Below are 24,753 nucleotides of genomic sequence, written 5' to 3' on the forward strand. Positions count from 1 at the left end.
CACTGGTAGACTGGTGACCAGGACACCACCGAGGGAAGAATCATCCTGAAGATAAGTCAGCAGAAAATTCCCAAACTGAAGTGTAAAGAAAAGTAGGATGAAAAAATGGAACAGAATATTCAATAACTGTGGGACAATGACAGAAGGTATAACATGCATCTAATAGGACTACCAATAGAAGGAGAAGAGAGAGAAAGGAGCAGAAGAAATATTTGAAGTAATCATGGTTAAGAATTTTCTAAAACTGACAGATCCCTTTCTGTGCAAAGATTTTCATATTTAGCTGCTACTGAAAGTGAGGAAAAAGTAAAAATGAGGCATAATGACAGTGCTCAAAACTGATACATAACAGCTAGTGGGTTGACATATATATCATACCTTGGTAATTGAAACTTTGGTTAATTTTTTGTGCCATTAACTGTAGCCTGATATCCTGCTACCATTTAATAGAACATAATCTACATGTTCTTAGAAAAATGTTCCTCTGGTTTCAGCCAGCTGATGCAGAATACATTTTTTTTTTTGAGAGGGCATCTCTCATTTATTGATCAAATGGTTGTTAACAACAATAAAATTCTGTATGGGGGGGTCAATGCTCAATGTACAATCATTAATCCATCTCAAGCCTAATTCTCGTCAGTCTCCAATCTTCTGAAGCATAACGAACAAGTTCTTACATGGTGAACGAATTCTTACATAGTGAATAAATTCTTACATGGTGAAGAGTACAAGGGCATTCATCACAGAAACTTTCGGTTTTGATCACGCATTATGAACTATAAACAATCAGGTCAAATATGAATATTCGTTTGATTTTTATACTTGATTTATATGTTGATCCCACATTTCTCCCTTTATTATTATTATTATTTTTTTTTTAATAAAATGCTGAAGTGGTAGGTAGATGCAAGATAAAGGTAGAAAACATAGTTTAGTGCTGTAAGAGGGCAAATGTAGATGATCAGGTGTGTGCCTATGGACTGAGTATTAATCCAAGCTAGACAAGGGCAGCAAAACATCCACGGATGCAGAAGATTTCTCTCAAAATGGGGGGGGTGAGGTTCTGAGCCTCACCTCTGTTGATCCCCAATTTCTCACTTGATGGTCCCTCTGCGACTGTGCCTGTCTTAGGTTGTTCCTCCCTCGAGGAATCTTAGCCGTCTCTGGCTAACCAGTCATCTTCCAGGGCCATACAGGGAAATGTAAAGTTGGTAAGTGAGAGAGAAGCCATATTGTTTGCAAAGGTTAGCTTTTTACTTCTTTGCAGATTTATGCCCTGTGGCTTCTATGCCCAGCACTTGTCTCGAGGTGTCTTTACCACCTGGAGGAATTATGATACTCAGTAAATTCGATATGAGGCACGAATTCTATTTAAGGGTTGTAATTAGGAAGGAAGAAGAAAAGCTATAGAGGTAGCATATGGAAGAAAACATGGGAGGATTGATTATTTCTTTGACATATCTTCTTGTAGAGTACCTTAAGCATGTATAGGTTTTAAACTACCAACTAATTTGCGCTCACATATTAACATAATAGGAATACGGTGACATAAACAAAGCAAATCTATAATTACCATCCATCTCCAGTGAAGCCAAGAAAACCATTTAGGCACCCTAGGCATTTGTGAAAATTTGTCTATGATATGATGGATATTGTCCAACTGTACTTGAACAGTCTGAGAGAAATCAGAGAAATTAAAGCAGCCCATTTCTGGGATCTGTTCACATCCCATATGTTCTTTTAACTGTAGATAGTCTATAGTCATAAGATTTTGGAGTGCTACAACTTGCACCCCTCCCAACTCCTGGTTGAGTTCTAACAGTACAGATCCGGTCAAATTCGTTGTCTCACTGTATGCACATGCCAGCCTAGACATTTTCCCTCCTCATTCCAATGGCAAGTCCAGGAAATGGTGGGGTGGATGCAGCCATAACCGCAGCATCGCCCAGATCCCTGTGGAGGCTTTTTGATGATCATCCCCCTGGCACAAGTCCTCCAGAGAGTGCTGATGCCGGAAGCTCCTCCTCATATCGTATCTTAGTTCATTTTCTGGGTATCCAAGCTAGGCCTTGATCTTCTGCATAGAAACAAACAGACCCTTTGCCCACACTTTGACATGCCCTCTATACCACTGTGCAGAACTCATTGGAGGTCAGCACACAGGAACTGCTTTTTTTTTTTTTTTATTAAGAGAAAGGAATATTATCAGAAAAGAGTACCTCCATAGCTGATCATCTGACACCCTTTAAGTGATCAACATTAAGGATATTTAAAGCATGTGTTGATCTTTGATTTACCAATAGTTTTATCCTATCAAGGAGTAATCCCCCTTTTCTTTCTTTTTTATTTTTTATTATTTTTTAAATCTTTAATCTACACTTACATGAAGAATACTATGTTTACTATGCTCTCCCCTATATCAGGTCCCCCCTAACAACCACATTACGGTTACTGTCCATCAGCTTAGCAAAATGTTGTAGATTCACTACTTGTCCTCTCTGTGTTGTACAGCCCACCCCCCTTTTTCTTCCCCCACCTTATCCCTCCCTGCCCACCCATCCTCCCCAGTTCCTTTCCCTTTGGTACCTGTTAGTCCATTTTTGGGTTCTGTAATTCCGCTGCTGTTTTGTTCCTTCAGTTTTTCCTTTGTTCTTATACTCCTCAGATGAGTGAAATCATTTGGTATTTCTCTTTCTCCGCTTGGCTTATTTCACTGAGCATAATACTCTCCAGCTCCATCCATGTTGCTGCAAATGGTTGGATTTTTCCACTTCTTATGGCTGAGTAGTATTCCATTGTGTATATGTACCACAGCTTCTTTATCCATTCATCTATCGATGGACATTTAGGTTGCTTCCAATTCATGGCTATTGTAAATAGTGCTGCGATAAACATAGGGGTGCATCTGTCTTTCTCAAACTTGATTGCTGTGCTCTTAGGGTAAATTCCTAGGAGTGGAATTCCTGGGTCAAATAGTAGGTCTGTTTTGAGCATTTTGATGAATCTCCATACTGCTTTCCACAATGGTTGAACTAATTTACATTCCCACCAGCAGTGTAGGAGGGTTCCCCTTTCTCCACAGCCTCGCCAACATTTGTTGTTGTTTGTCTTTTGGATGGCAGCTATCCTTACTGGTGTGAGGTGATACCTCATTGTAGTTTTAATTTGCATTTCTCTGATAATTAGCGATGTGGAGCATCTTTTCATATGTCTGTTGGCCATCTGTATTTCTTTTTTAGAGAACTGTCTGTTCAGTTCCTCTGCCCATTTTTTAATTGGGTTATTTGTTTTTTGTTTGTTGAGGCATGTGAGCTCTTTATATATTCTGGACGTCAAGCCTTTATCGGATCTGTCATTTTCAAATATATTCTCCCATACTGTAGAGTTCCTTTTTGTTCTATTGATGGTGTCTTTCGCTGTACAGAAGCTTTTCAGCTTAATGTAGTCCCACTTGCTCATTTTTGCTGTTGTTTTCCTTGCCTGGGGAGATATGTTCAAGAAGAGGTCACTCATGTTTATGTCTAAGAGGTTTTTGCCTATGTTTTTTTCCAAGAGTTTAATTGTTTCATGACTTACATTCAGGTCTTTGATCCATTTTGAGTTTACCTTTGTATATGGGGTGAGACAATGGTCCAATTTCATTCTCCTACATGTAGCTGTCCAGTTTTGCCAGCACCATCTGTTGAAGAGACTGTCATTTTGCCATTGTATGTCCATGGCTCCTTTATCAAATATTAATTGACCATATATGTTTGGGTTAATTTCTGGAGTCTCTAATCTGTTCCACTGGTCTGTGGCTCTGTTCTTGTGCCAGTACCAAATTGTCTTGATTACTATGGCTTTGTAGTAGAGCTTGAAGTTGGGGAGTGAGAACCCCCTACTTTATTCTTCTTTTTCAGGATTGCTTTGGCTATTTGGGGTCTTTGGTGTTTCCATATGAATTTTTGAATTATTTGTTCCAATTCATTGAAGAATGTTGCTGGTAATTTGAGAGGGATTGCATCAAATCTGTATATTGCTTTGGGCAGGATGGCTATTTTGACGATAATTAATTCTTCCTAGCCATGAGCATGATATGAGTTTCCATTTATTAGTGTCCCCTTTAATTTCTCTTAAGAGTGACTTGTAGTTTTCAGAGTATAAGTCTTTCACTTCTTTGGTTAGGTTTATTCCTAGGTATTTTATTCTTTTTGATGCAATGGTGAATGGAATTGTTTTCCTGATTTCTCTTTCTATTGATTCATTGTTAGTGTATAGGAAAGCTACAGATTTCTGTGTGTTAATTTTGTATCCTGCAACTTTGCTATATTCCGATATCAGTTCTAGTAGTTTTGGAGTGGAGTCTTTAGGGTTTTTTAAGTACGGTATCATATCATCTGCAAATAGTGACAGTTTAACTTCTTCTTTACCAATCTGGATTCCTTCTATTTCTTTGTTTTGTCTAACTGCCGTGGCTAGGACCTCCAGTACTATGTTAAATAACAGTGGGGAGAGTGGGCATCCCTGTCTTGTTCCCGATCTCAGAGGAAATGCTTTCAGCTTCTCGCTGTTCAGTATAATGCTGGCTTTGGGTTTATCATATATGGCCTTTATTATGTTGAGGTACTTGCCCTCTATTCCCATTTTGCTGAGAGTTTTTATCATGAATGGATGTTGAATTTTGTCAAATGCTTTTTCAGCATCTATGGGGATGATCATGCGGTTTTTGTCTTTCTTTTTGTTGATGTGGTGGATGATGTTGATGGATTTTCAAATGTTGTACCATCCTTGCATCCCTGGGATGAATCCCACTTGGTCATGGTGTATGATCCTTTTGATGTATTTTTGAATTCGGTGTGCTAATATTTTGTTGAGTATTTTTGCATCTACATTCATCAGGGATATTGGTCTGTAATTTTCTTTTTTGGTGGGGTCTTTGCCTGGTTTTGGTATTAGGGTGATGTTGGCTTCATAGAATGAGTTTGGGAGTATTCCCTCTTCTTCTATTTTTTGGAACACTTTAAGGAGAATGGGTATTATGTCTTCTCTGTGTGTCTGATAGAATTCCGAGGTAAATCCGTCCGGCCCCGGGGTTTTGTTCTTGGGTAGTTTTTTCATTACCGTTTCAATTTCTTTGCTCATAATTGGTTTGTTTAACTTTTGTGTTTCTTCCTTGGTCAGTCTTGGGAGGTTGTATTTTTCTAGGAAGTTGTCCATTTCTTCTAGGTTTTCCAGCTTGTTGGCATATAGGTTTTCATAGTAGTCTTTAATAATTCTTTGTATTTCTGTGGAGTCTGTCGTGATTTTTCCATTCTCATTTCTGATTATGTTGATTTGTGTTGATTCTCTTTTTCTCTTAATAAGTTTGGCTAGAGCCTTATCTATTCTGTTTATTTTCTCAAAGAACCAGCTCTTGGTTTCGTTGATTTTTGCTACTGTTTTATTCTTCTCAATTTTGTTTATTTCTTCTCTGATCTTTATTATGTCCCTCCTTCTGCTGACTTTAGGCCTCATTTGTTCTTCTTTTTCCAGTTTTGATAATTGTGATGTTCGACTATTCATTTGGGATTGTTCTTCCTTCTTCAAGTGTGCCTGGATTGCTATATACTTTCCTCTTAAGACTGCTTTAGCTGCGTCCCACAGAAGTTGGGGCTTAGTGTTGTTGTTGTCATTTGTTTCTATATATTCCTTGATCTCTATTTTGATTTGTTCATTGATCCATTGATTATTTAGTAGCATGTTGTTAAGCCTGCATGTGTTTGTGAGCCTTTTTCTTTGTAGAATTTATTTCTAGTTTTATACCTTTGTGGTCTGAAAAATTGGTTGGTAGAATTTCAATATTTTGGAATTTACTGAGGCTCTTTTTGTGAGCTAGTATGTGGTCTATTCTGAATAATGTTCCATGTGTACTTGAGAAGAATGTATATCCTGTTGCTTTTGGATGTAGAGTTCTATAGATGTCTATTAGGTCCATCTGTTCTAGTGTGTTGTTCAGTGCCTGTGTGTCCTTACTTATTTTCTGCCCGGTGGATCTATCCTTTGGGTTGAGTGGTGTGTTGAAGTCTCCTAAAATGAATGCATTGCAGTCTATTTCCCTCATTAGTTCTGTTAGTATTTGTTTCACATATGCTGGTTCTCCTGTATTGGGTGCATATATATTTAGAATGGTTATATCCTCTTGTTGGACTGAGCCCTTTATCATTATGTAGTATCCTTCTTTATCTCTTGTTACTTTCTTTGTTTTGAAGTCTATTTTGTCTGATATTAGTACTGCAACTCCTGCTTTCTTCTCACTGTTGTTTGCCTGAAATATGTTTTTCCATCCCTTGACTTTTAGTCTGTGCTTGTCTTTGGGTTTAAGGTGAGTTTCTTGTAAACAGCATATAGATGGGTCTTGCTTTTTTATCCATTCTGTTACTCTGTGTCTTTTGATTGGTGCATTAAGTCCATTTACATTTAGGGTGACTATTGAGAGATATGTCCTTATTGCCATTGCAGGCTTTAGATTCGTGGTTACCAAAGGTTCAAGGTTAGCTTGTTTAGTACCTTACTGTCTCACTTAACTCGCTTATTGAGCTGTTATATACACTGTCTGGAGATTCTTTTCTTCTCTCCCTTCTTATTCCTCATCCTCCATTCTTCATATGTTGTGTGTTTTGTTCTGTGCTCTTTTTAGGAGTGCTCCCATCTAGAGCAGTCCCTGTAGGATGCCCTGTAGAGGTGGTTTGTGGGAAGCAAATTCCCTCAGCTTTGGTTGTCTGGGAATTGTTTAATCCCGCCATCATATTTAAATGAGAGTCGTGCTGGATACAGTATCCTTGGTTCAAGGCCCTTCTGTTTCATTGCATTAAATATATCATGCCATTCTCTTCTGGCCTGTAGGGTTTCTGTCGAGAAGTCTGATGTTAGCCTGATGGGTTTTCCTTTATAGGTGACCTTTTTCTCTCTAGCTGCCTTTAAAACTCTTTCCTTGTCCTTGATCCTTGCCATTTTAATTACTATGTGTCTTGGTGTTGTCCTTCTTGGATCCTTTCTGTTGGGGGTTCTGTGTAATTCCATGGTCTGTTCGATTATTTCCTCCCCCAGTTTGCGGAAGTTTTCAGCAATTATTTCTTCAAAGAGACTTTCTATCCCTTTTCCTCTTTCTTATTCTGGTACCCCTATAATACGAATATTATTCCTTTTGGATTGGTCACATAATTCTCTTTGTGTTGTTTCATTCCTGGAGATCCTTTTATCTGTCTCTATGTCAGCTTCTATACGTTCCTGTTCTCTGGCTCCTATTCCTTCAATAGCCTCTTGTATCTTATCCATTCTGCTTATAAATCCTTCCAGGGATTGTTTCACTTCTGTGATCTCCTTCCTGACATCTGTGATCTCCCTCCGGACTTCATCCCATTGCTCTTGCATTTTTCTCTGCATCTCTGTCAGCATGTTCATGATTTTTATTTTGAATTCTTTTTCAGGAGGACTGGTTAGGTCTGTCTCCTTCTCAGGTGTTGTCTCTGTGATCTTTGTCTGCCTGTAGTTTTGCCTTTTCATGGTGATAGCTATAGTTTGCAGAGCTGGTACGAGTGACCGCTGGAAGAGCTTCCCTTCTTGTTGGTTTGTGGCCTTCCTCTCCTGGGAGAATAGCGACCTCTAGTACCTTATGCTTGTCAGCTGTGTGCAGACAGGGCTTCTGCTACCTGCCCGTTTGCTATGAAGTTTATCTCCGCTGTTGCTGTGGGCGTGGCCTGGCTGGGGCTGCTCCTCCAAAATGGTGGATCACTGTTGGAGGGGGAGCAGCCGGGAGGCGTTTTATCTCCTTAAGGGGCCTCTGTGCTCCCTGTTGTCCAGGGGGTTAGAGTGCCCAGAGCTTCCCAGATTCCCTGCCTCTAGTCTAAGTGTCCTGTCCTGCCCCTTTAAGACTTCCAAAAAGCACTCTCCAAACCAAAACAACAACAGCAACAATGAGAGAGGAGACAGAAAGAAAAAAAAGGAAAAAACGCGATTTTTTTGTCCTCAGGCACCGGTCCCAGGCACTCGCTCACTGGTCCTGCTTCCCTGCCTCCCTAGCACCGGGGTCCCTGTCCCCCTAAGGCCTCCAAAAAGCACTTGCCAAAAAAAAAAACGGGAGAAACACGCAATTTTCTTTGTCCTCAGGCACCGGTCCCAGGCACCCGCCCACCCGTCTTGCTGCCCTGCCTCCCTGGTATTGGGGTCCCCGTCCCTCCAAGGCTTCCAAAAAGCACTCGCCAAAAAAAAAAAAGGGGGAAAAACGCGCGATTTTCTTTGTCCTCAGGCGCCGGCCCCAGGCCCCCGCCCACCGGTCCCGCCACCCTGCCTCCCTAGGATTGGGAAAAACGCGTGTATTTCTTTGTCCCCAGGCGCCTGTCTCAGGCACCCACTCACCAGTCTTGCTGCCCTGTTTCTCTGGTATGGGGGTCCCTGTCCCTTTAAGGCTTCCAAAAAGCACTTGCCAAAAAGAGAAAAAAAAGGGAAAAATGCGCGATATTCTTTGTCCTCAGGTGCCAGTCCCAGGCACCCGCTCACCGGTCCCGCCGCCCTGCCTCCCTAGCACCAGGGTCCCTGTCCCTTTAAGGCTTCCAGAAAGCACTTGCCAAAAAAAAAAAAAACCACTCTGGTTTCTTTCCACCCACCAGGAGCCAGGGAGAGGGGCGCTCAGGTCCCGCTGGGCCGGGGCTTGTATCTTACCCCCTTCGCAAGGCGCTGGGTTCTTACAGGTGTGGATGTGGTCTGGATGTTGTCCTGTGTCCTCTGGTCTCTATTTTAGGAAGAGTTTTTTTTGTTATATTTTCATAGATCTATGTGTTTTTGGGAGGAGATTTCCACTGCTCTACTCACGCTGCCATCCTGGCTCCGCCCCCAGAATACATTTTTATCTCGTGGTACAGATGAAGTGGGAACTGGACAATAGTAGATTTTCAGAGCCTAAAAGCCACCTTTTGTTCTACAAAAGGTTACTTTTATAACAACAGTGAATTCAAACTTAAACCAGGGACCTTAAATCAGAAAACAATTACATTTCTAATATAACAGGAAGAGCAGTATCAATTGCACAATCATAGACAGACATCACTTAACAAGTAAGGCTGGATTATTAATGGAGTTGTAAATGTTTTCTTGTTGTTTATGTTATGAAAATAATTTGTCTTTTTCTTACTAAAATTAGCTTTAAAAATTATAAATAGAGGTATCCTTCTCTTGTAACTTCCCTTTACCCCATTTAAGAATTATTGAGCTATTTAAAATTTTTTCTTTCTGTAGGAAATGATAGGATGTCATGACAATGTCTTGTCTGTCAAAACCTAACGATCTAAAGCTGTGGTTGGAATTCAAACTGCCTCACTCTTTATCCAGTGCTCTTGCAGCTAAGCAGTGTGTTCTGCGCGACTTTTCCAGTGTTTGTTCATCCACTGTTCTAGTTTTTGTCAGTTTTTAATGCCATTCATAGTTTCTGTGACATTGACTCTTACACAATATTAAAATGGCTGCATTTCCTTTCAATTTAACAGAAAAGTAGCAGTTCTGAATCATTAAGTGACAAAGGTTCCGAATTGAAGAAAAGCTTTGATGCTGTGGTATTTGATGTTCTTAAGGTTACACCAGAAGAATATGCGGTAAGCCTCTCTCACCTCTCCTTTCTCTAGTTTTTACACTTAATTTATGTACTGTTGCTTTTGAGCTAGACTTTGCAGGCCTCGTGGAGGAGATGGCCGAAAAAAGCTGGATGTGGGAATTAATGGAGAGAGTAGCACAATGCTGGAGCAAGTAGAGGGATGAAATGGGGAAGGTAAGGAGAGGTGTAGGTAATTTTAGAGAAGCTTCTTAAGTTACACTTTCAACTTAATAAGTAATCAAATATTTACCTTTATAGTAGTTGCTGTCGTTCCTACCTATACCACCTTCCAAAGCCACCTATACTTTATTGATGTGCATAAGAAGTCTTTTTACTTTTTTGCAAATGAAAAAAATTGAAATTTGGAGGCATGATTGCAATATCATGAAAGATATACAGAAAACTTTTATCTCTTAAAAGACATAAGTGTTCATTTATTTACGTTCTTTCTCCTTTAACTTGTTAAGAGAATATATTGATTTCTTGATCTTGAACCACTCTTGGCATTCCAGGAATAAGCTGTTTGGTCATAGCATATTCTTCTTTGGTATATTGTTGGGTTTTGTTTTACATCTGTAGCCATAAGTGAGATAGGTCCTCAGCCATGTGAAGTACCCTTACATATGAGTTGCCACTAGTATAGTCTCTTATTTTATAAATTGGAAAGAAAACATATTAGCATCAGATTTTATATTACTATTTGAGGAGATAAGATTTAATAGTCAAACAACACTGCTCCATGAACCAGTAGATATAATTTTTGTTATTGATGGAATGTATAATTGTGTCCAATTTTTTAAAAATTATTTTTTGTTTTATTTTCTAATTTTACCTTATTTAGTTCACAAGAAAATAGGAATGAGATAATTGGAAATAATTATATCTAATTGTATAGGGCTAAATTTTCATTTTCTGTAAGCCCTTATAAAATTACTTATTTTCTTATAAAGATTTGAGTATTTAATACATTTTAATACAGAGTATGACTTCAATTTAGAATGTATGTCATATAGAATTCCAAGGAAGAGAGTGTCATTTTTTTTCTTTTCATTTCAGGGTCAGATAACACTGATGGATGTTCCAGTATTTAAAGCCATTCAACCAGATGTGAGTAATTTTAAGAACTTTTCTTTTACATATATAAAATAGTCAATTATAGTATCCCAAATTAAGTTTTAGAAATGTCAAATTATACTCCATATTAATTTTTAAAAGCTTAAAGCTTTTGATTTAACTTGGGTATTTATTATTCAGGCCCCAAAAACTCGTGTAGCATCATAATTATATATCACTGAGTCATAGGCAGGACTATTTGAATAATTTTACTTGATTAAGCTTCTCACTTTACTGAAGTGAGGAGTGAACTTAAAGATGTTAAATGATTTACCCGATTTACCCACAAATGAGAAAATTGGAATAAGAAACTGGTTTTCACAACTCACTCTGGTAATCTTTTCCCTTAAACCTTTATGACTTTATAATACGACTGTGTGTTGTCATTTTGGAGAGAAGAGAGAGGATCAGGGAATGCATTTTTTTGTTTTTATTATGAAAAAGGGCACTAATAGTTATTCCACATCTGCCCACCAAAAGCCATTTACTGTACTATATGTGTGTGGCAACGTGAGTATTGTAGTAATCTATTTTACTGATGAGAAGACATGGTAATAATCCTCAATACACAGCTAAGTGTTAGAACTGGGCTTCAGACTCTAAAAACTGATGCTTTTTCCATTCTTGTTAAGAATATACATATGATTTTGTATCTGCAAACTAAGACATTGATAATAGGAAGCAAGAATGTACATATGATTTTGTGTTCTCAAACTAAAACATTGATAATGTTGATACTCAGTACCATAAGATAGATACTTTTAAAGTTCTTCTGGGAACAAGATATTTGTTGTATTTAATGTAGTACATACAAGCCTACAGTGGCCTTGAACACTATAATGAGTTAGAGAAAACATCTCTGTCTTATCTGGTATAGACAGTATTAGTTCTATGATTTTCAGGTAAGTTACTTAATGTCTTAGTGTCTCAAGTTTGTCACTTACAAAGTGAAGGGGTGGGCTTAAGTGACCTCTAGAGTCTCTGTCAGTTCCATAGTTCTCTGTTTTCCTAACTTTTCCCTCATGCCACAGAGGATTTCTCTCAGTAAAACCATTAGATTAGCATTAGAAGAACAATCCATTCTATAAGTTGGGTACAAACAGAAAATGGCTTTTGTATTTAAATGACAAAAGCTGAAATATTCATTTATTCATATCCCTGATTTAAAAAAACAAAAATGAAAACTAAATTCTTTACAGAAAATTACATTTTTGGCCCCGAAATTCAGCCATTTTCTTTTAGACATATTTCTTCCTTTTGAATGAACTGCCATGACTTACTTGCTGTTTCATGTGAGATTAGTGCTATTCAATAGGAATATGATGTGAATCCCTTATATAACTTTACATTTTTTAATAGCTATATTACAAAGTAAAAAGAGAGGTAAAATTAATTTTAATAATTTTATTTAACCCACTGTAGCCAAAATATTACCAGTTCAACTTGTAATTGGTAGAACATTTATTGAGGTATTTTATGTGCTTCTTTCCTGGCTAGGACTTTGAAATCCAGTGTATATTGTACAATTCTAGCACATACTCATTTGGGGTAGCCACATTTCAAGTGCTCAATATCCGTTTGTGGCTAGGGCCCGGACATTGAAGATCTAGATAATGACTTCTTAAAGTCATGGACTTAAGTCAGTGGGAAATTTTTATTTTGCTGTGACATCTAACATTACTTTGTGAAACTTAGAAGTAAACCTTAAAATTCCCTTGACCCCACTTCCTGATCTAATTTGACACAAAACCCACTGGGTTTTTTAACCTAAGTATCTATTCATTCATTCTCTATTCCCAACACCCTAGTCCAAGATAACATTTGATCTCAGCTGAATTACTACAATGCCTTATCTGATCTACTGCAGCTAAACTCTTCTCTACCCAGTAGCCATGGTAATCTTTTCAACATATATATATCTGGTCATGTGATCCCTCTGCTTAAAACACTTTGGTGGCTGCTCGTTGCTCTGCAGATAAGACAAACTGTCCTAGTCTACAAATCTCACCATAGTTTTGCCTCTTCCTACCTCCTCCAGCCTCATTACACCTTTTCCACATCTTTCTGGACTGTCTACACTGGACTTTTAGTCCCTTACCACTGAGCCTATGCACATCCTAATATCCTAATTAACTCCTGCTCATCCTTCAGTTCTCAGAAAAAGCTTGACTTCTCAGGTAGCTTTTCTTGTCTTCCTCCAGGCTGTCCTAACACTCTTGTTCTTCATTGGACTGTCAGTTGGAGTTTTATGTTTATGTGTTGCGATTTAAAAAGTATTTACTGAGTATCTATTATGTTGTCAGACACTGGATTAGTTGCTGAAATATAGCAGTGAACAAACAAAAATTCCTGCACTAGTGGATCCAACTTTTGAATAAGGTGAGCTGGACAGTGTGTCATGAAAAGCATGAAGCAGCCAAAAGAGGCTAGGGAGAAGGGACAGTGGGACTTGTGGTTTTAGAGAGGATGGTCAGGAAGGCTTTACTGAGAAGGTAACGTCTGAGCCAAGATCTGAAGGAGGTGCGAAAGCAAGCCATATGGGTGTTTAGGAGAAGAGTGTTCCAGGCAGAGGGCAGCCAGGGCACCGGCCAGTGAGCTGCAGTGAGCGAGTGGGGGAGTAGGAGGTGAGGTAGAGTGAGGGCTGGGTGGCGGAGGGCCTTGTAGACCATCACTCCAAACAAGATGGGAACTGCTGGAGGGTTTGAGAAGAAGAGTGACAACTTCTGACTTGAGTTTTATTTAAGTATCTGACTAGGCTATGTGGGGAAGTAAGCATGGGGATTTGGTGGTGGGGGTGGTACCAGTCTTAAATCAGGGAGCCCAGATGAGAGGTGAAGGTGGCTGGGATCAGGGTGGGAGTGGAAGAGGTGGTGAGAAGTCAGATGCTGTATGCAGGATGGGTCAAGGATGATGCCAAGGTTTATGGTCTGACACCAGAAGCATGTAGTTGATAATATTCTCTGAGATGGAAAATTATTATTGTGTTCACAACTCCTGGGTCATTCGTTATAGAATTTTATGTACAGTGTTCCTTGTGGAGAAAGGCCGGAGGAGCAGATTTTGAGGAAGAGCAGGAGTTTGGCTTTGGACATGTTCCGTTTTACATGCCTTGTTGATACCAAGGAGAATGCTGAGCTAAGTAATACATACTGGCGTATATTCCCTGTCCAGGTTGGACATACAAGTTTGGGAGATGTCAGTATAGAGATACTAAAAGTATGGGTGTGACTACCAGGAGAGAATGTAGTAGAAGGGTCTTATTTAATGTTTAGGAGGAACTAGCAAAAGAGACGAAGACACAGCAGCTGATGACTTAGGAGGAAAACAAAGGTATAAGTTGGGGAGTCCCATGAGCTGAGTGAAGGAAGTATTTTCAGGAGGAAGGAAAGAGCAGGTGTGGAGTATGGTTAATCATGTGCTTATTTGATTATTCCTCACTGCTTCCACTAGGTTTTAAGCTACCTGAGAGCAGAGAACAACAGCTTTGCTTGTACTGTTGTATCTGGCGTGTAGTGGGAGCTAAATATTTAGAATGAGAAAAACAACATAGTGTTTAGTAAACACTTGTTCAATGGGAGAATGTTTTCAAAAGTTTAAGCAGTTACTCTTTTGGAAGAAAAGGTGTAGCATTAAAATGTTGTTATGTATCAGTCTCATTACACTAAATCTGACAGCATAAATAGGACTTTGTTATCTGCCAGAATGTTTTCTAATTTATTATGAAATATTTAAGACATAGAAGGCATAAAAACTAATAAGGTGAATTCCTGTATATCCCCACCCCATTCAGTTCTGTCGAAGCTGCTCTGCATCTTTGCTATTCACTTCTTTTCCCTTCTTCCACCAGGGTAGCCACTATCTAGTATTGATCTTTATCATTTCTGTGCTGTTAGTTGTCCTCTGCATATACGTGTCCCTTAGCAATGCTATTGCAGGCTTTACCTTTTTTAGTAAATGGAACCTATTGTTTTTGTCTTCTTTAGCTTACTTTTTGTTTAACATTGTTGATTAGCATCATGTTAATTTGTGCACTCGAGAGCATTTTGTAGAGCATAGACATCTTTAAGTTTATTAAATCCTGCCAAATTGTTTTCCAGAATATTTGTACAGATAGTTTATTACCTCAATACTCTTGCCACTGATAAATTTAACAAAAGATTGTTTAAGCCATAATGTCAGCCAGTCTAATTTATTAGTTTTAGTTAGTGGTGTCTATATCATTATGTAGTTAGAATATTAATTTCATAGAGAATCAATTCTTTTTGTTAAATCAAATTTTAACTTCAGATACTATGAAAAGATAGTAATTACTGGATTTAGTATATTTATCCTCAATATTGCTGTCTATTATACCAGTGTTAATGTCTCTCTCTATAACTTTTTATAAAACTTTAAAAAAAATCTATATACTCTTTATGAAATGGTTTAAAAGATCTTTGGTTAAGTTGCACCAAAACTATTTAAATCAAAGCTTACTATTATGTGTATATATCCATATGTACATTTATTTCAGGTGATGGCTTATTCACATTTTCTGAAGTAAAACACTAAATTTGAACTTTTAAAAATATAGATTCTGGATTCAACTATGCGATTTAGTAATTTTAGTTGCAGGTTGGTGTTTGAACCGCACAAGTCTCACTAAGTTTTCTATAACAGAAGCAATTTCTTAGTTATCTGGAACTTTAAAAATATTTATCTCTTTTTAATTCCATTCCCTAAGTAGGACACTGTAATTCCTACCAGTTTGTGGAATTCTGTATTCCCAAGTGTCAAGCAGAATTTAGCTAAACTTGTTCTACCTAAACTCACTTTTGACTTGTAGGAAGAAAGAGGCAACTATAAGAAATGAAGTTGTGTTCTCAGAATAAAGCTACTTACCTACAGTGTCTATTACGCTGTGTACTTCAGAATTGCTCAGGTTTAAAATTACCTCAGATTGAAAGAAGATAAAAGAATAGATTTTGATACTTTGTTTCTTAGTTTTTTTGTTTTATGGTAGAGAAGAATGAAAACTTGTTACCAATTAAAATAATTTAAAGGAAAGTCACCAGTAATTTAAAAAACTACTTAATGGACATATAATTACATAAAGAATAAAACCATAGCAAACATTTTTTCTGAGGTTCCCTGAGTGCATTTTACCATCTATCCATTTTTAATACCAGTCAAAAACCCAGTAGTCATTCTTTTCTTTCTGTTTCCTTTTTCCCATTCTCCAGTTGATTTTACCTCCTGGATAACTTCTCGCCTTCCCCTTTCCTGTCAACTCTAAAGGATGTTTGTTAAGGAGTGGAGTGCTTTGCAAGGCTGTCACTCATTGGCTCTAGAAACACATTCCTTAGTCCTGTATTTGGTTGTTGGACCTGAGACCGGTCTCAGCTTCGTCATCTGTACAATGACAGATCCCTCTCCATCTGAATACTTTGTCCTGATGGTCCCATGGCTGGTGCTACAGAAATCCTAAGAATCTTTATGTGCCCAGGGGCCCAGCAGCATGGCCAAATTTGGGAGCTTCTATGGATAATGACCTCTTCTCACACAAAACCAAGCTTTACACTATTCTCCATCCTCCCAATAAATATCCATCTCTTAGTGATGAGGAGGAAATGCAATCATGCGGTTGCTGAAACCATAGAAGGAGGAGGGAAGGAAAAAAAGGAAGAAGGAAAAAAGCTAGTAGTTCCATTATCCACACACTCAGTACTGCTGATAGGTCCCTGTAACTCTTACTCCCTTGGAGCTGCTTGCTCTCACTCGCTCTCCTTTTTTTTAAACCAGTTTGGGGGAGGCAAATTGCCATGTATTTTACTGCCTCTATTTTTTTCCTGTTTAATGTCTCCAGCATTCACAGCTCTCTGGGTCCTCAAAAAATTCTTAATTACTTTATCTCACTTTATGATTTATCTTAAAGCCCTTTGAATTCCAGAAAATATGTTTTAGTGGCAAAACAAAAAATCATGGAGCCAGAAGACTAGTATTTTGTTTCAGCTTTACTGTTTATAGATTGTTCCACTAATGTGATCTATTTCATATCACGTCATTTCATATCACATCTATTTCTTATGGCCTTTTTTAAAAAAAATTAAATCTGTCAGATAGGGATTTTGGACTACTTGATCTTTAAAATGCTTCCAGATCTTTGAGAAACTTCTGGACACAGGTTAATCTTTAGTGGCAACTTCAGAGTAAGATCTGCTGTTGAGTGTATTTTCTCTGTTAGTAATAAATATATTTTTTATTAAAACTGTAGGACCTTTGAGGTGTAAGAATGGAGGGTGATCATGAGTCCATCTCTGATAGGTTGGGGGTCTGTTATCTTCTCACTAGAACATAAATTCCACAAGGGCAGAATCTGTTTACATATTGATACAGCTCTAGAGCCTAGAATAATACCTGTTCAGTATTTGAGTATGGTGAGTGACTGTTACATGCCTTTATACTATATAGCCTAAGGCACGTCATGCCCCACTTTTTATCATGTTTGCAGACTTTCTGCAAAAGTCTGTTACCCAGTCCAAGAATGTGACTTTTATATAATAACTCACTTTCTGTGGAAACAGTTTTGTTTTTTCTCCACTCACAATTCAAAGCATTTTCAGGTTTCTTCCCTAGAATGAATTACTCAGGGCTTAGTAAGGTTATACATTTAGCTTAGGGGTTCTAGACATTCATTAATTTCCAGTATGAATATTCTGGCATTTAGTTGCAGTTCAGCTCCTGTTAGAAATTTTCCCACATTTCATACTTACATAAATTTCTCTAGTACGATTTCTCTTTTGATCATGAAGGTTTTTTTTTTTAAGGTAGCTCCTACACATTTTTAGGGCTTCCCTGAGTTTGAGTTCTTTCATGTTGAGGAAGCAGTGACTGTGTTTTGAAGGCTTTTCCTGTTTATTATTGCATCCATAGGTTTTTGTTTTTGTCTCTTATGAATTCTCTGATGGCTCTGTAAAGCTTTCATTTCTTCTGAAGGCATTGCCACATTGGTTATACAACAATGAGATTTCTCCTCACATGACTGGGGGAGTTTTCTCTCCAGTAGTGATTCTCTAGTGCTTTCAATAAGTCTTATGTAAGGAGTGAACTGTGCTTGAAATCTGTGTTGTAGTCATTACATTGGATGGTGTTTGTCTCTCTTGTGAGGTTCTCAAGTGTACCTAAAATGACAGGCTCTAATTGAAAGTCCTCTGACATGTATTACATTCAAAGAAGAAAGTTCCAAACTTTCTGACTTGTTCCAGTAGGTTATTTAGAGTGTATCAGTAGACAGATGTTAAATACAAAGGATAGATAAGGCCCTCCTGTATAACTGGGATACTCAAGAGAGTGAGAAAGAGTGATGGTTAAATAAGGGAAAGTTCATAATAGATAATTCTGAATCTTAAAACTTAAAAAAACTTAAAATTGAAATATTTGTGCAATATGCAGAAAGAGCTTTCTCTATGCAGATTTTTTTGTATTTGCAAAGAGACTATAATCTTGGCACATTCAGAGTTCTGACATCAGGAATATCATAATTCAATCCTTGTTTTAATGAAAGTTATCATTTGCATTAGAATTAAAATGTAAAAAATCCATCAATAAAGTGAGAGCTTTTGAAGAAAGCAAAGAAGACTAGACTTGAAATGTTTCTTGTAGACTGGAATAAACCAACTTTTCTGTCTGAAGCAGAATGCAGTTGTTTTTTGTCAGTTCATATTATTGCTGTTCATCACCATGAAGTCTTTGAATTTATAGTAAGGTCAGGCTTTGATTAGAACTAGAAAAGATAAAAGGAGAAAGTTGCAGACTAGGAGACTAGGTATATCAGTGTTGGTGGTAGATAAGATAGCACCTGCCTTTATCGCTAATCCCATCATAGAGGCAGCTTTAACATCCTGGGAGGCGGAAGAGGGGGAGGAAAGAAGGTGGTGAGTACATTAGAAAAGAGAAGTGGTATTTCTGACTTAGCATACAACATCAGAGTTACATAGTTTCAAAGCTTATTCTGTTGATTAAAATTACAGGAATTGGAGTGAGCCCTTCATCTGTGCTGGGACTTCTTTCTAAGTAGCGGTATAGGCTGAATGCTAATGGATATAGTGTATCCCTTTAAAGCATCCCACTTTTGAGCATAAGAATACCTCAGCAATAACTATCTTCTTGTGAGGATCCCCACCCCCTGCAGTCTTATTACAATTTCCATCGCTTTTTCTTTTCTTCCCTTAATCTGTCTACGTGCTGGTCTATATTGGCCTTTTCTCTTCTTCTATCTATAGGTATCCCTACAACATCACCCTTAGAGCAGCCCTTTTAAGAGTGTTGGAACCTACAAGATGAAATTTAGACCAAGAATTTGACTTTACAGAACAAACCTACAAGAGACTTAAGAGAAGCTGTGGCTCCTGTGAAATTCAGTAATTCTTTCATAGGGTAGGTGGTCATCAGTTGTGGTGTTTGCCTTCCCACATGCTTCCAAAATAAACTCAGCTGAAAATTGGGCTTGACAGTTTCATGGTTCACAATGAGTCCATGAATATTTGTGAGTATAGATTTAGAAGATTTCTTTAACACTGCCTGATTTAAAAACTGCAAGTTAAATCCATTTGAACAAATTTTACAAGGATTAAGACTGTGCTATTTCATTTAGCCTTTGCTAAAATGGAATCTTATTTATACACTATACTCAATTTAAATCAGTCCTATTCCTAAATCATACCCTAAATAAAACATCCTTTGAGTCACTAAGTTTGCTTCAACTTTCTGGTGTTCATGGGAGCTGTTTTGGTATAGAATAATTGACCAGGTTGATAAGCTGTCAAATGCAGGATGTGCTGGTAGGGGGAGGATTTACTTCTTAGATTGTATTCTAGTGTCACTTGGAGGAAGACCTTAGAATCTGAGCCAAAAAAGAGAGAGAAACAAAGGGGATAGCACTTTCTATCTCACAGACAAGTTTAGTGGCTGCTGCGAGGTAAAAGTGGGGCAGGACAAAATTTGTTTAAGGCCAGCTAACCCTAAGTGCATGTCAGGGTTTAGGAAGAACAGTAGTGAATGAGTTCCTGGATTCCCAGTGTGATTTCAGCTTACTGTTGCTTTTTAACTTTTTATTTTGAGGTAATTACAGATTCACAGGAAGTTGCAAAAGAAATAGTACAGGGATAATTACAGATTCAGAGGAAGTTGCAGAAAGAGTTCAGAGAAGTCCCATCTACCCTCACGCAGTTTTCCCTGGCAATTACATCTTGCATAAGTATAGTGCGACAGCCAAACCAAGGCATGGACATTTGTGCAGTACATGTCTGTGTAATTCTCTGACACTCTGTTGTGTGTACATGTGTCTACGCACCACATCTGTCAAGATACAGAGCCAACTACTCCATCACCACAAAGATCTGTCCCTTGATAGTCGCACTTCCTCCTGCCCCCACCTCTCACCAGCTCCTGGCAACCAGTAGTCTGTTCTCTATCATTATAGTTCTGTTTGTCAGTTACAAGATGGGCTAGTAATGTAACATTGTCTCAAAGAGGAAATGATTTATGAAGCAGAAACTGCCCCCTTAAGAGGTTTTAGAAAACCTACTTCTTGTTCTTGTTTGAATTATAAATTTCTTTAGAAGGGAGGGCTCCAATGGAATTTTAAGCCATTTGCTCCTGAGTAGTGTGACTACAAGACCCTTCTTCATCCACTCGTCTTTTCAGTCTACTTCCAATAGTTTCCTTAAAAGGACAGAACAATTTTCCATTAAGTGAATGATATTGAAATGTTCCAAGAATTGGATGGATTTTTCAAAAACTTAGCATTTCTTATTTGAGGAGTCAGAAAAGCATTAAAAAAAATTTTTTTTGATGTAATAAAAAACCATAATTCACTGATACTTTTGTCTGGGTTTCTTATTTGTCATAATACATCATAATGAAGAAGATAAGACCAAATATGAAAATGAAAGAAATATGTATACAGCACTTAGAGTTGTCCTTCGTACCTATTGATCTCTTCATTAGTGTTAACTAATTCTTTAGCTGTGGTTAAGACATCTGTTGTCAAGGACTTTTTAAACACAAAAACAGTAGATTAAATCACACTGAAAGGATAGGTGGCAACTTTAAACAAAAACCAGGCCCCATGTGCATGTGAAGAAGATAGGGAAGATGTTTCCATAGGTTTTCTTCTGGTGGTGCATTTATAGGTGATATATGTCCCCATTTTCTCTCTATTCAACAAACATAATTACCAGTTTTGATAAGACTGCTGTGTGAGATTGGCACTCAGGAAGGTGGTGTAAATGATTCAGTATTTTAGGAGGGCAGTTTGACAAATATCAAAACCTTGACAGAATTCATATTCTTTAACCTAGTAATTTTACTTCTAGGACTGTATTTTAGCAAATGATCAGAAAAATGTCAGAAAAGATACAAGGTTATTTATAGTGTAGCCCTACTTAAAACAGGAAAATGAAATCCACCTTCTGTAGAAAGCTGAAAATAATTGAGTTTGAACTCTATGTCAGATGGCTACATTGAGTGGTTTGATAAGTTTAACAGCAATTTGAAAGAGACACTTTAATCAGCATTAATCAATTTGGAAATTATATTAATTGGTTTAAAGCAAATTGAATACTTATGGGTTTAATCATAGGAATTTTGTCCCAAAATTGGCATTCTATAGTTGTATAAATATGCTATGATTTTTAGAAAGGACAGAAATGTTTTCTAGCATTTGATGTTTTTAATATAGTTATCATATAATGTCATTTTTATGTTAATGTATCTACCACTAAATATTTTCTGTCTGTACAGGGAGATAATGTGAAATGAGCATATGTCTAGGTTGAGAACCAAGCATTTTTTTTTTACTGTAGAGTTGATTCTGTTGGTTTATTTTTTCTTTCAGTAATTTTGAATTTGAAAGTTGTAATCTAATTTTAGGTTTAATAAAAGTTAGTAATTCATATCACCAGAGCATTTACTGCTTATTTACTGTGTTGAAATGATCATTGTTGTCTCATCTCTCAGTATTTCCCATTTCAGTTACTCAAACCAGAAGTTGGGAATCTTAGTACTTCTGGATACCTCATTCTTAGTTTACACTGTGTGAATCTAGTTTTTGACAAAGTCCTGCCTGCCTCCAGAATGCCTTGAACCTACCAGTTTTTCCAATACCCACCCTAGTCAAGGGAACATTACCTTTTTCTTACAGTCTTGCGGTATCATCATAAAAGCTCTTTCCTCAGTCTTCCCCTAACTCAGTCTGTTCCTTTTTGTTTCTATTTTATTAACATTTTATTGAATATATGCACATATCATTTTTAAAAAATCAAATATTTCCATAAGAGAACAAAGTAGAGCAATATCCTAACCCACTTGCTCCTCCTTGCTAGCCTCCTTCCTTGTGCCCACAGCTGTCCAAGTCTCTCAGTTGTATTCCTCCTTGGAGAAATTTATATCTGTTTTTGAAATAATGTATCTAAATGCATGTTGATGGTTTTTCAATTTTGGATATTATTTATTGACACTCTCCTATAGAAGATGATTTCACTTTTATATTCTCTTCCCCTCACATTTACACATTTCCTCCTTTCCCCCCCATATAGATATATCACAATTTCGACATGAATAAGTAATCATGTCTATCATGTCACCATTCCTTACAGTTGAGCCAGAATTCGATTTTATTTTCCTTGAGCTAACGACTTCCTTTAGCGTTGTCTATATTGTCTGTAATTTTTCTGCTGCAAGTGAATGTAGTTGAATGTGTCTTCTCACGTCAGAATGTGTTCAAACACTTCAAACACTCTGCTTCATCTTTCAGAGACATCTCTCTTGGAATCTCTGTCCTCTGGCTACCTACTGTCTGGACTGTTCTTCTTAAGGTCTGCTTGCAGCCTTGTCCCGGGATCTCAAGTAAAGATTCCTTTACTGTTAATCTGGGAATTCCCAGTATTTTTCTTTGTATGGTGGTGCCTCAGTTTCCTGGATCCCATGTCCTCTTTTCCGTTAATTTGCTAGTTTGTTTTGATGGAACACATATTCCACTAGCTCTCTAAGAAGAGGTGCATAGAAGGCAAGTTCTCTGAGACTTTTATTTCTGAAATATCTATAGTATACTTTCATATGTAATTGGTATTTTTGTTGGATATAGAATTCTAGGATTTTGAAGGCATTGTTTCAGTTGTCTTTTTAACTTCCAGGGTTGCTATCTTATACCTTATGATCCCTGTTTTTCTGTGTGATCTACTTTTTGTTTTGTTATTTTGTTTTTGAATCATACAGATTTTATGATCTCTTTGTCTCCATTGTGTGCTGCAATGTTTTGATGCTAGGTTTTGGTTTGAGTCTTTCTTTCCTTTTTTTTAATACACTGTAATGGGCACTAGACTTTAAGTTCTGGAGGCATTTTCTTGGGGGGCAGGAGGAATTTTTTTGATTAGTTTATTTACTCTGTTTTTTTCTGTTCTCAAAATTTCCATTATTATTTAGATGTAAACTCCTAGGGACTCTTCTAATTAACATTCTAATTTTGCTCCTATTTTTAGCTTATTTAAAAGATTTTATTACCTTTGTCTCACACCTTTTCTCCTGATTTTTAAGTTTTTTCTTATTATATTTTTCATTGCCAAAAGCTCTGTTTTGTTCTCTGAATGTTTCTTTCCTATATCCTCCTGTTCTTGCCTAGTGGGAGCAGTATCTGTTCTCATCTCTCTGAGAGTAATAACCATACAGTTTTGTCTTTTCCTGTTCTCAGTTTGCTCTTGTTCACTGACCTAACTCAGTTTCCTCAGAGTTCCTTTCTTCTTTCCTATAGATTCTGTCTTTTTCTGGTCATGGTAGTTATATTACAGCAGGCTTTTTAGCTTGTTTTGAACCTTAAACCCTGTTGTAGACTGAAGCCTGTGGAACTGAATGTTTCTTTAAAATCAAAGGAAATCAGTTCCAGTAGAATACACTTAATCAAAATATTTTAAACTGTTATATAACAACATATGTGCTTCTGGTTATGATGTTAAGGTCTAGAGGTGATGAGATCATAATTTCAAAGTAGTAATCAGTGTAAATGATATTTTTGTGGTATCTGTACCAACTGTAATGTGACAGAAAATAATCTCATTTTTATTAGTAACAAAATCACATGTATATGCCAATTCTTCTGTAAGTTGTAGCCCACATTTGTAATGAAAAGAAATGTCATTTCAGTCAGAGGTTAGTGTAAAATATATTTAAATTTTTTTTACATCCAAGTTCTTGGACCCTTTGGATTCTATTGATAGACCTTGTGGGGAATCAAGAACCCTTCTGTGAGAGGTTTCTCAGACACCTGGGGTTGTTGATTATCAACTTAAAAGAGTGAGGTGCTGGAAAGCCATTTGGAAGCTCCAGGTCACTAAATGGGGCTTGACAACTAGTAGACTTCACTCTATGTTGTTGGACACTCAACTTACGTTGTGTGATTCACAAGCCCCACCACTTTGCTCTTGTGATTCAAATCTCTTCAGAGAAGAACCCCCCAATCTGCCATGAAATATAGTTATCTATGGTTCATAGACAAGTTATCTTGCCTTCTTATATTCTACTAATAAAAATCATTTTGGTTACTTATCTGAATGGTTGTGATATTAGATATGCTCCTATTAAATAAAACAGTTATAGGAAAGGGCACAACTTCCTCTAACATATTAAAACCCTTACTATAATGTGAAAACTGGGCTATTTCATGAATTTCTATTTAATTTTCAACTTAATTTTTCAGGAGCTTTCAAGTTGTGGATGGAATAAAAAAGAAAAATACAGTTCTGCACCAAATGCAGTTGCCTTCACAAGAAGATTTAATCATGTAAGTTGCTTATAAAATTTTGATACTTCCTGCAATTCAGTACCTCAATAGATAATTTTTCATTATGAAATATTTAACTCTTTACATCAATTCTGGAACGTTTTCAGCCAGTATCTCTTCAAATACTGTCTCTTTGCATGACGTTTATTTTTTCCTTCTGTAATTCCTATTGGATATTTGTTAGAACTTAACATTCTTTCCTGCTTGTATCTTACCTTAACCTTTC

General features: G+C 37.3%; 1 protein-coding gene across 4 annotated transcripts in view; it reads left to right on the forward strand.

Moving 5' to 3' along the window:
* Positions 1-24,753, forward strand: part of RALGPS2 (Ral GEF with PH domain and SH3 binding motif 2) — a 338,606-nt gene that overhangs the window by 197,480 nt on the left and 116,373 nt on the right. For all 4 annotated transcript variants that reach the window (XM_073216813.1, XM_073216812.1, XM_073216814.1 and 1 more), the window contains 3 exons: positions 9,498-9,602; positions 10,658-10,708; positions 24,444-24,527. In XM_073216813.1, coding sequence (XP_073072914.1) covers positions 9,498-9,602; positions 10,658-10,708; positions 24,444-24,527 — 240 coding nt within the window. The remainder of the gene's footprint in view (positions 1-9,497; positions 9,603-10,657; positions 10,709-24,443; positions 24,528-24,753) is intronic.

The sequence above is a fragment of the Manis javanica genome, chromosome 11 (assembly GCF_040802235.1).
Source record: "Manis javanica isolate MJ-LG chromosome 11, MJ_LKY, whole genome shotgun sequence".
In the NCBI taxonomy this organism is placed as follows: Eukaryota; Metazoa; Chordata; class Mammalia; order Pholidota; family Manidae; genus Manis; species Manis javanica.